This window comes from Salvelinus alpinus, chromosome 1, assembly GCF_045679555.1.
Source record: "Salvelinus alpinus chromosome 1, SLU_Salpinus.1, whole genome shotgun sequence".
NCBI lineage: Eukaryota > Metazoa > Chordata > Actinopteri > Salmoniformes > Salmonidae > Salvelinus > Salvelinus alpinus.
In genome coordinates, this window is record NC_092086.1 from 21,037,807 (window position 1) to 21,049,911 (window position 12,105).

The window sequence follows — 12,105 nt, forward strand, 5'->3', positions numbered from 1 at the left end:
GTTAAAAAGAAAATCCATACGTGATAGGGAAACTAACTTAATCCACCCAAATAAAAATAGTACATTGACAAAACAAAACTCCCACTTCTTCCTTCTTTCAATTCTCCACATCTCCTTTCTCAGGCTCTAGGGACTGAGAGGGTGGTACGGCCTGTGACAATATTCCATGTCACTCCTTCGCTGAGAAATCTTTCAGCCCCAGGAACCGCTCCGCCACTTCCACAATGATTTCTATATTCCTGGACCTTCTCTCCACCTTGGCAGTGCCATTAATTACCATAGCTATAAAGGCCACAAAGTTCACCTTATTAACCTTTAAAATGTCAAGATCCTGCTGGTGAAAGGCAACCCCTGCAGCCTGCAGTGAAGGCCTATCCACCCCCAAGGACTCTTCAGGTGCACCATTCAAACCCTCAACCCTTTTAACAGCTACTGCATGTGATATGCTTTGGACAGCCCTGACTTTGGCCTCCTCATTCTCTTTCACCCTGCATGAGAAAGGAAAGGAGATATGGAGAATTGAAAGAAGGAAGAAGTGAGAGTTTTGTTTTGTCAATGTACTATTTTTATTTGGGTGGATTAAGTTAGTTTCCCTATCACGTATGGATTTTCTTTTTACCTTGTTTTGGTTTTAACCCATCCAGTTGGTGGTGGCCACACACCTTTTTGGGTTGTTGTCCGCCATATAACCCACAGACGAAGAAGAAGAAACAGTTACCATGTAATGACGTCACTTTCATTCCCTTGTCAGTCCAAGATGGCGGCGCTCGTTGGGTTTCGTGCATGTTTCTCTGGTTAGTTAAAGTTATACAATGCATTCACAACCACACGCCCAATATTGTAATTTACTGCGTTCAATTATTAATAGTCTTTATTTACCATTATAATGTTTTGCTTTTTAATCGCGACGAAACGTATGTGGTGTTTGAATTAACCCTAGTGAGCAAGGATGCTGTAGCAGGCTAGCCGCTCTACTCGTTCCGCAGGCAGAGCAAGGTCACGTTAAATAATATTAGTTAAACTAGCTATCTCTTGCGTTGTGAAAACGTTAGGCCTATCAGAAACGTGTCAGACACAGTTAAAAACGAAATTAGTTTTCTAACGATGTAGCTAGCGTCAGACACATTTGCATTTTGAAGGCATAACATACAGCGAACAGTAACGTGTATTGATGTAGCCTAGGTTATAACAGATAACTAGCCTATACACATTATGGATGGCCTAGCTTCGTCCCGCAACATAGCTAAGGGGTTTTGTTGTGACATTAGTCTTATGAGTTGTATATAATAAAACCAATGTCTCAACATAATCCCTTATGTTGCAGGACGAAGCTAGATGGCCCTAAGCCATGTATGTACACCATGTCATATTTAGCTAGCGACTTCTCTTGACACAGTCGACGGTCACCTGATTACTAAATACATGTTATCATTCTAGCCCTTCAGCTTTCCTCACCGGGTCTCCTGCACAGCTCCTATAAACTGGTGAGTACCTAGACAGTGTTTTGAGTATGAGTATGCAGTCATTCACACATCCTATGGCTAACCAATCAGGGATATAAAATCACAGTCCTAGGGGGTAGTAATGTTTGCTGGTTTTAGTAATGCATTGGGTGGCAAAAACTGGGTTCACGATTGCCTTTTTTGGACTGATCTCCTGCCCATATGTGTCTTCTGTTCCTGCTGTCCATCAAACACTCTTCTTCATCCTTTTTCTCTCTCAGTGTGCAGTGCCATTTACTCGGCGGAACTTTGCAGCAGAGGCCAAGGCCAAGAAAACATACGCAAGAGACAAGCCCCATGTGAACATTGGCACGATCGGCCATGTTGACCATGGCAAGACAACTCTAACGGCTGCCATCACCAAAGGTAACTGATGTCACCTTTTATTTTTCTCACTTTACATCTGTATTATTGAATTCAAACTAAACAGATAACAAGCGTGCTTGAAACCCACTGAGTTACTGTGGACTGTTGACCAATCAAAGCATTTGCCAGCAAAATAACAATGTTCTGTCAGATGCTGTGTGTTCTATATTTGATGCTGTTGTATGTTTCTAATTGAGCCTTTGTGGTTCCCAGTGCTGGCTGAGGCTGGAGGCGCCCGCTATAAGAAGTATGAGGACATTGACAATGCCCCCGAGGAGAAGGCCAGGGGCATCACCATCAATGCATCCCATGTAGAGTACACCACAGCCAACAGACACTATGCACACACAGACTGCCCGGGCCATGCTGACTACGTCAAGGTAACACAAGCGCCTGAACACACATGTTATTCCCATTCTAAAATCCACCCTAAACCCATACCTCTCTGTTGCCTGGCTACCCAAACTCCTTGCTCCGGCCAAATGCCAGGCTACATCCACGGACGAGAGTTTTTATGCCACAATGAGTCTGGATCGGAGTACCTACCTGACGATTTCTAGAACACAAACACGTTGTAACCATTCTGATTGGTCCCAGAAACTGATGGGTTAGGCCAGAGCCAGAACACACGTGGGTAAAGCGGTATTTTGAAAATTCGTCATTGGCTTTGATACTCTGATTGGTAAGAGACGATCCAATCACTGAAGACTTTTGTTTTGTTAAACACCCATCATTTTGACGTCACCACAAACTAAAATGATGGCAGTCTCAGACTGAAGTATGTAGCGAACATAGAGCAGTGGAAGAATTCAGTTTGAGTCGTCAGGTAAACCCCTCTGTGGGTTTGAGAAGATCTGACAGGATTGGATGGGTATACGGCACAGGGATGTTGGGCATGTTGCTTATCCATAACCCTGAGGCCCGTTTTCACAAGGTCTCAGTAGGAGTGCTGATCTAGGATCAGTTCCTCCCTCTTATTCACTATAATTTCAGACCTGCCAACCTGCACGCATTTTGCATACCATGCGCGCAATTTGAGATTTGCGCGCATCATTAACCGGAGAAGTACTCCGGTTAAAGAAACGACTCTAAAATATACAGAACACATTGTTTTTGACTCAACCATCTGATGTTGGAGCTGAGCCAATCAGAGGTCCTGGGCGAGGAGAGAATCTCTCGCTCTCTGCTTTAGTATTATTTGCTCCCTCCAGCTGGATGGCAGCTCTCCACTTCGTCTGTTGATACCACTGATGTGTGAGGAATACGGGTAGGGTAATGGCTGTGTTAGTCAAGCACATAAGCACTATTATTTGGTAGGTGGCTCCTTAGCTAAGGCGTCATTACGAAGAAAGTAGTTAGCTACAGCGTTTAGTCAACGAAGTGAGAACACCCCCACAGATGCCTTGATCTCCACCATCATAGTAGGCGCGAGCGCATTGACGAGCATGGAAACGTGCAGTGCATCGGTAGTTCAGTGCACGTCGCTGTGTGGATGGAAACAGACATGGCCGTGAGAGCTGTTCCACTAATAGTCTTTCACCGTTAAAGACTAGTAGTCCCATGTTAATGAATCAGTTGTTGATCTGTCCTGTTCATATAGCTGGAGGTCAACAGTAGGCTGCTAATGATGTGATAATAGTCAGGTCAGCCATGACAACAAGGCATGTTGAATGAATGGCAGCCTGGTAGTCAGACCTCACTGGATGGATGAGGTCAGGGATGACAACAAGGCATGTTGAATGAATGGCAGCCTGGTAGTCAGACCTGATGGATGGATGAGGTCAGGGATGACAACAAGGCATGTTGAATGAATGGCAGCCTGGTAATCAGACCTAACTGGATGGATGAGGTCAGGGATGACAACAAGGCATGTTGAATGAATGGCAGCCTGGTAGTCAGACCTGACTGGATGGATGATGTCAGGGATGACAACAAGGCATGTTGAATGAATGGCAGCCTGGTAGTCAGACCTCACTGGATGGATGAGGTCAGGGATGACAACAAGGCATGTTGAATGAATGGCAGCCTGGTAGTCGGACCTAACTGGATGGATGAGGTCAGGGATGGAGATCTGGAACCAGCTCATATAGACCTAGTTCAGTTGTTTTATATTCCAGATAGCCTACTGCTACAGTCAGCTGGACTACTACAGTCAGCTGGACTGCTACAGTCAGCTGGACCGCTACAGTCAGCTGGACCGCTAGAGTCAGCTGGACCGCTAGAGTCAGCTGGACCGCTAGAGTCAGCTGGACCGCTAGAGTCAGCTGGACCGCTAGAGTCAGCTGGACCGCTAGAGTCAGCTGGACCGCTAGAGTCAGCTGGACCGCTAGAGTCAGCAGGACCGCTAGAGTCAGCAGGACCGCTAGAGTCAGCAGGACCGCTACAGTCAGCTGGACCGCTACAGTCAGCAGGACCGCTACAGTCATCTGGTCCGCTACAGTCAGCTGGACCACTACAGTCAACAGGACCGCTACAGTCAGCTGGACTGCTACATTGCATCCAGTAATTTAATTATTCCGAATTTTCTCCACAAACAAAATGAAGACAGTTTATATTTTCACTAGACTTTCCACATAAAGACAACTATTAATTAGAATAATCATTACCCCTAAATTGAACCTAGAACATTTTTGAAAGCTTCATCGAGACCACTTCAGTTTTATTTAGTCTCAAACAAGACTTCTGTGTTGGCTACATTGTTTGATATAATTTAAGACTCTAGGTTTCAGGAAATGGCAGTTACAGGTTTTTCAAAATTGCTAAATGCTCCAACTTCCTGAGGGGGAAGTTGACTAAACCGCCCCGGATCTCCCCCTACCCAACCTTTGGCTTACATCAGCACCACTTTGTCAGAAAATCCTAGGGAGAGCCCTGATTGTACATTTAAACATATTTCTAGTTAACTAGGGCAGCAGGTAGCCTAGTAGTTAGAGCGTTGGACTAGTAACCGAAAGGTTGCAAGATAGAATTCCTGAGCTGACAAGGTACAAATCTGTTGTTCTGCCCCTGAGCAAGGCAGTTAACCTACTGTTCCTAGTCCGTCATTGAAAATAAGAATTTGTTCTTAACTGACTTGCCTGGTAATTATTATTATTTATTTTTTAAACCACTGGGGGTGCCAAAGTGTTTGGCAGGTCTGTAATTTCAAAGGCAAAACCGATCCTCGATCTCTACTCCTACTGAGACACTGTGATTACGGGACCAGAATTTTAATGCGGGTTAGAGGCTAGGGGCATTGGATCAAATCCACGTTGATTTGCCACGGGATACAGCAGGTATAAACAGTACCGAGAGATGGTGACTAGCAGGCTCATCCTCAACAATGCACTATTCAATATGAAAGGTAAAGAAATAGAGAATGACAGTATGAAAGGTAAAGAAATAGAGAATGACAGTATGAAAGGTAAAGAAATAGAGAATGACAGTATGAAAGGTAAAGAAATAGAGAATGACAGTATGAAAGGTAAAGAAATAGAGAATGACAGTATGAAAGGTCACACAAGGTGACATGTTGACCTTTCTCCTATAGAACATGATCACAGGCACGGCTCAGCTGGACGGCTGCATCCTGGTGGTGGCCGCCACGGACGGACAGATGCCCCAGACCAGAGAGCACCTCCTGCTGGCCCGGCAGATCGGCGTGGAGCACGTGGTGGTGTTTGTGAACAAGGCGGATGCGGTGGAGGACAAGGAGATGCTGGAGCTGGTTGAGCTGGAGATCAGAGAGCTGCTCACAGAGTTTGGCTACGACGGTGAGAACACGCCCGTCGTCATCGGCTCGGCCCTCTGTGCCCTGGAGGTGAGTGCATGGTACGAGGTAGGGTTGGGGCGGTGACAGAATAACCTCACAACTTCAAATAGGCTATCAGCTCGCTGGCAAGGTTGATCCATTTTATTTTATTTGACCGTTTTAAAATACAAACATGCAACATAATTGAGGTTTAAAAACACAAAGTCAACTGACTTATTTCAATGTGCTCCTTTTAGGTAGCCTCACAAATCCTCCTGACCCCGCGAGCTTACATTAAACACTGTAGGGGTGTCAGTCTGGTAGGGGTGTCAGTCTGGTAGGGGTGTCAGTCTGGCAGGGGTGTCAGTCTGGCAGGGGTGTCAGTCTGGCAGGGGTGTCAGTCTGGCAGGGGTGTCAGTCTGGTAGGGGTGTCAGTCTGGTAGGGCTGCGACAGCACGAGCCCCATCTTTTCTATCACCGTTGCTTCTGGACCAATCAGCATCCTCTGAACTATGGGGGTGGTTTAGTTGATGACGGACACGTAGCGTCGTTGTTGACAGGCAGTAGACAACAACACATGTAACGTCATACTTCCAAGGTGATGGCTAAATATAAAGCTTTACATGACAGTCTGAACTCTGCTAAATAAACTCTGCTCCCTATCAGAGCTGCTCCATTCTGTGTGAAAGCATCTCATCTAAATTAGAGAACGGAAGGCTATCTGAGGTTACTGTATCAAGACTTTCTCTGTATTGAGTCTGATAAAGTACCCTAATCTCTATCATCGCTACAGTTTGGCAAAAACATTAGGTGCAAATTCATTAAGATATACCCCTGGCTGATGTTGGGCTACAATTTTTATTTTCACTTTGACATGTATATATTTATCTGCCTTTTTTGGCTCATTTAGCCGATTTGTCCTGCTGTTCGATATGCCTTTCTCTTGAAAGATGGCAAGTGCTTGTGTTACTTCCGAAAAATGCAGCACTGTGGTCTCTCTTCTGATTGGTTTGAAGGTGATCCAATCACCTTTGAATTTGTTTTGTGTAACGCCTCTTGGCCCAAACGGCATCCCTTCCAGACAGACAGCGCAGCGGTAATCAGTCTGGTAATTATGAGGCTAGCTTTTAGGTGAAACCTTACCTGTTGTCTCACCTCATCTAACCTACCCAGAACAAACAGCCTGACCTGGGGGTGAACGCAGTGCTGAAGCTCCTAGCAATAGTGGATGAATACGTCCCTCTGCCCAAGAGAGAGCTGGAGAAACCCTTCCTGCTGCCTATCGAGGGAGTCTACTCGATCCCAGGTGACTGACAACTAGCTCAAATCATAAAGAAACACAGATTTGTCATTTAGTTAAAAAGCTGTGTTGCCACTAGGTAGTTCCTCCTCACTCTGCCATCGACCTGACTCATTGTTAAGCTATTTAAAATGACATCATTCAGAAGTAGTGCAGGGATAAATTCAAGCTCTTCAGATAGGTGTTTCCTGATGAACACATGACAATAGATAAAACACTGCGATAGGATCCCACTGTCCCGTGCATACAGAGCCTGCCCCCTTGCTAGGCTCATCCCAGTGTTTGACAACGGTTTCCGTAGCCACTGAGCTATCTTGATAACTGAATCATTTCAAAGATGTTTTATGTCTGTGCAGCATGTGTTTTGTGATGGGAATAACGTGCCTGTTTCCTGTACATCTGTGTGTAGGAATAATCAGTATATCTATAACATTCCGTTCTCCTCCCCCTGTCGTTGTGACTTAGTAACAGTAACTGTTTGGAAGCACTTGTATCAGTTTCCTTTGTACCTTTCTGTTTCACCGTTTATTTGATTGATGCACGTATGATGTACTTGTCCCGTCAGCTGTCAGTGCTCCTGTCTCTGTTCTGATCTGTCTGTTGTCTAACCACGTCTCCCTCTGGGTATCAAAACCATTTATTAAACGTGTATTCATTCATCCCTCTTTCAGGCAGGGGTACGGTGGTGACTGGCACTTTGGAGAGGGGTGTCATTAAGAAGGGCGACGACTGTGAGTTTGTGGGGCACAACCGTGCCTTCAAGTCTGTGGTCACTGGTAAGTGAATGGGGAGCCACACCACTATAGAAAGATTGATTTCAATTCATTTCCAACAATTCTATTTTTTGTCATTCATAGAGCTTTCATTCTTCTAATTGTAGAGCTGTAGCACAGGTAACAGATGCTGTAAAACTGTGTTCATATTTCTAGAATTATTCCTATAAGTACAGTTTAACACTATAATTGCTGTTCATTGTCACAGTGGACTGACATCAATAGCCCTAACCCCTAGTACAGTGTACTGACAGAACTACAACTAATCCCTAGTACAGAGTACTAACAGAACTACAACTAACCCCTAGTACAGAGTACTGGCAGAACTAGCCCTAACCCCTAGTACAGTGTACTGACAGAACTACAACTAATCCCTAGTACAGAGTACTAACAGAACTACAACTAACCCCTAGTACAGAGTACTGGCAGAACTAGTCCTAACCCCTAGTACAGTGTACTGACAGAACTAGTCCTAACCCCTAGTACAGAGTGGTGACAGAACTAGTCCTAACCCCTAGTACAGTGCGGTGACAGAACTAGTCCTAACCCCTAGTACAGTGCGGTGACAGAACTAGTCCTAACCCCTAGTACAGAGTACTGACAGAACTAGTCCTAACCCCTAGTACAGAGTACTGACAGAACTAGTCCTAACCCCTAGTACAGAGTACTGACAGAACTAGTCCTAACCCCTAGTACAGTGTACTGACAGAACTAGTCCTAACCCCTAGTACAGTGTAGTGACAGAACTAGTCCTAACCCCTAGTACAGAGTACTGACAGAACTAGCCCTAACCCCTAGTACAGAGTACTGACAGAACTACAACTAACCCCTGGTACAAAGTACTGACAGAACTAGCCCTAACCCCTAGTATAGAGTGGTGACAACTAGCCCTAACCCCTAGTACAGTGTAGTGACAGAATTACAACTCACCCCTGGTACAGAGTACTGACAGAACTACAACTCACCCCTAGTACATTGTAGTGACAGAATTGAAACTAACCCCTAGTACAGTGTACTGACAGAACTACAACTAACCCCTAGTACAGAGTACTGACAGAACTACAACTAACCCCTGGTACAAAGTACTGACAGAACTACAACTAACCCCTAGTACAGTGTACTGACAGAACTACAACTAACCCCTGGTACAGTGTACTGACAGAACTAGCCCTAACCCCTAGTACAGTGCGGTCACATAACTAGTCCTAACCCCTAGTACAGAGTGGTGACAGAACTAGTCCTAACCCCTAGTACAGAGTGGTGACAGAACTAGCTCTAACACCAAGTTACAACTACAACAGTTTCTCCACTGCACTTCTAGCACTAATTACCCACTAATGGACAGTTACCCATAATATCCCTCTGGTAACCCCTCAACTCCATCCAAAACCTCCAAACACACCACCATTCTGAGTCTAATTGTTCTCCCTTCACCTCCCTTCTCCATCTCTGGTTCCCTCGCTCCCCCTCTCTCCTCCCCAGGCATTGAGATGTTCCACCAGTCTCTGGACAGAGCCGAGGCAGGAGACAACCTGGGGGCTCTGGTCCGAGGGCTGAAGAGGGAGGACATTAGGAGAGGGATGGTGATGAGCAAACCAGGCTCCATCCAGCCCCACCAGAAAGTCCAGGCCCAGGTCTGTATCATATAATAAATAAAGTCCATGTCTGTATCATATAATAAATAAAGTCCAGGTCTGTATCATATAATAAATAAAGTCCAGGTCTGTATCATAAATAAATAAAGTCCAGGTCTGTATCATATCATAAATAAAGCCCAGGTCTGTATCATATAATAAATAAAGTCCAGGTCTGTATCATATAATAAATAAAGTCCAGGTCTGTATCATATAATAAATAAAGTCCAGGTCTGTATCATATAATAAATAAAGTCCAGGTCTATATCATATAATAAATAAAGTCCAGGTCTGTATCATAAATAAATAAAGCCCAGGTCTGTATCATATAATAAATAAAGTCCAGGTCTGTATCATATAATAAATAAAGTCCAGGTCTGTATCATATAATAAATAAAGTCCAGGTCTGTATCATATCATAAATAAAGTCCAGGTCTGTATCATATAATAAATAAAGTCCAGGTCTGTATCATATCATAAATAAAGTCCAGGTCTGTATCATATCATAAATAAAGTCCAGGTCTGTATCATATCATAAATAAAGTCCAGGTCTGTATCACATCATAAATAAAGCCCAGGTCTGTATCATATCATAAATAAAGCCCAGGTCTGTATCATATCATAAATAAAGTCCAGGTCTGTATCATAAATAAATAAAGTCCAGGTCTGTATCATATCATAAATAAAGTCCAGGTCTGTATCATATCATAAATAAAGTCCAGGTCTGTATCATATCATAAATAAAGTCCAGGTCTGTATCATATCATAAATAAAGTCCAGGTCTGTATCATATCATAAATAAAGTCCAGGTCTGTATCATATCATAAATAAAGCCCAGGTCTGTATCATATCATAAATAAAGCCCAGGTCTGTATCATATCATAAATAAAGCCCAGGCCTGTATCATATCATAAATAAAGCCCAGGTCTGTATCATATCATAAATAAAGTCCAGGTCTGTATCATATCATAAATAAAGTCCAGGTCTGTATCATATCATAAATAAAGTCCAGGTCTGTATCATATCATAAATAAAGTCCAGGTCTGTATCATATCATAAATAAAGTCCAGGTCTGTATCATATCATAAATAAAGTCCAGGTCTGTATCATATCATAAATAAAGTCCAGGTCTGTATCATATCATAAATAAAGTCCAGGTCTGTATCATATCATAAATAAAGTCCAGGTCTGTATCATATCATAAATAAAGTCCAGGTCTGTATCATATCATAAATAAAGTCCAGGTCTGTATCATATCATAAATAAAGTCCAGGTCTGTATCATATCATAAATAAAGTCCAGGTCTGTATCATATCATAAATAAAGTCCAGGTCTGTATCATATCATAAATAAAGTCCAGGTCTGTATCACATCATAAATAAAGTCCAGGTCTGTATCACATCATAAATAAAGTCCAGGTCTGTATCACATCATAAATAAAGTCCAGGTCTGTATCACATCATAAATAAAGTCCAGGTCTGTATGATAAATAAAGTCCAGGTCTGTATCATAAATAAATAAAGTCCAGGTCTGTATCTTCAGCTAGCAGCCCTAGAGGAGGGTGAACTGTTGGTGTACTGTATGCGTAGTGTTGCTGTCTAGTATTCCCAGTATATAGTCTTCTGAAATAATTTCCCTTCATTCAGCGTTTTAAATTTGACCCTCTTAACTATGGTGTAGTATTTGTGGTATATTTGTAAATTGTGTTTATGTACTAGTGTATTATTCTCGTAGTCCAAGGTTAGGATATGTGTTCTTTAATTGAATGGCTGTAGAATCTGTCATTAAAACATTTCTTCATCCCAGGTCTATGTTCTGAGTAAGGAGGAGGGAGGCAGACACAAGCCCTTTGTCAGTAACTTCATGCCAGTCATGTTCTCACTCACCTGGGACATGGCCTGCAGGGTCTACCTGGCAGGAGACAAGGTATGTGTCCATCTGTCACCTTTTGAAATATTTTTCCCCAATGTGATTTGTGTATTCTAAAATAGTGTGCACCATAGTTCCAGGGCTGTGCTTTACCTTCTCCTCTCTCTAACAGGACATGGTGATGCCAGGTGAAGACACATCTCTGACCCTCACACTGCGCCAGCCTATGATTCTGGAGAAAGGTCAACGGTTCACTCTCAGAGATGGCAACAAAACTATTGGCACCGGCCTGGTTACTGACATACTGACCACCACAGAGGAAGACCAACACAACTGGGGCTGAGGAGAGAGGAGAAAATATGGGAGGGGAGGGAAGGGAAGGGGAGGGGGACTAATGGTGGGGAAGGAAGTATCTAGCTGTCCAATATATCGGTCTTTAGACACACACACACACACACACACACTGCAGTAAGGAGCTACTGAGACTGTATGTCTCTCTTCTTTCCTGACCAACCAGAAGACCCACAATGAGATGTTCAGAGTTGTCTTTCTGTGAAAAGACCAGACTGTCATTGTCCTCTTGTGTAATAAAATGTATTTAATAGTATAACATCCTGCCTGTTTTCACATCTACTTCATTGTTTGGTGACTTTGTATAATAAAGGTTTTCTAGGTTCTTTAGATTCAGGTTTGGGCAGCAATAGTCACCTGAACTAGCTGCTTCATATACCATTTAGAAACTATTAAAATATGGTTTAGTAGTCACATTTATTTTGTTCCATGTCAAATCAATTTTAGTTGGCACACATACTGTACACAATCCATGTCTCAATTGTCTGAAGGCTTAAAAATCCTTCTTTAACCTGACTCCTCCCCATCATCTACAATGAAGTGGATTTAACAGGTGACATCAATAAGGGATCGTATTTCA

At 43.3% G+C, this 12,105-nt stretch overlaps 1 protein-coding gene across 1 annotated transcript; it reads left to right on the forward strand.

Moving 5' to 3' along the window:
* Positions 1–719: 719 nt before the first annotated feature.
* On the forward strand, positions 720–11,786 carry LOC139578194 (elongation factor Tu, mitochondrial-like). The gene is made up of 10 exons (XM_071405539.1): positions 720–794; positions 1,438–1,484; positions 1,724–1,868; positions 2,082–2,248; positions 5,398–5,667; positions 6,772–6,904; positions 7,570–7,674; positions 9,154–9,305; positions 11,112–11,231; positions 11,347–11,786. The coding sequence occupies exons 1-10, from the start codon at positions 725–727 to the stop codon at positions 11,515–11,517; spliced, it is 1,380 nt and encodes a 459-aa protein (XP_071261640.1). The 5' UTR covers positions 720–724; the 3' UTR covers positions 11,518–11,786.
* Positions 11,787–12,105: the final 319 nt, after the last annotated feature.

Excerpts from the sequence above, each read along its gene's own strand:
- LOC139578194 (XM_071405539.1), top strand. The coding sequence starts at position 725 with ATGACGTCACTTTCATTCCCTTGTCAGTCCAAGATGGCGGCGCTCGTT. Across the intron at positions 2,249-5,397 it reads GCCATGCTGACTACGTCAAG|AACATGATCACAGGCACGGC; the intron begins GTAACACAAGCG and ends TTTCTCCTATAG. Across the intron at positions 9,306-11,111 it reads ACCAGAAAGTCCAGGCCCAG|GTCTATGTTCTGAGTAAGGA; the intron begins GTCTGTATCATA and ends TCTTCATCCCAG.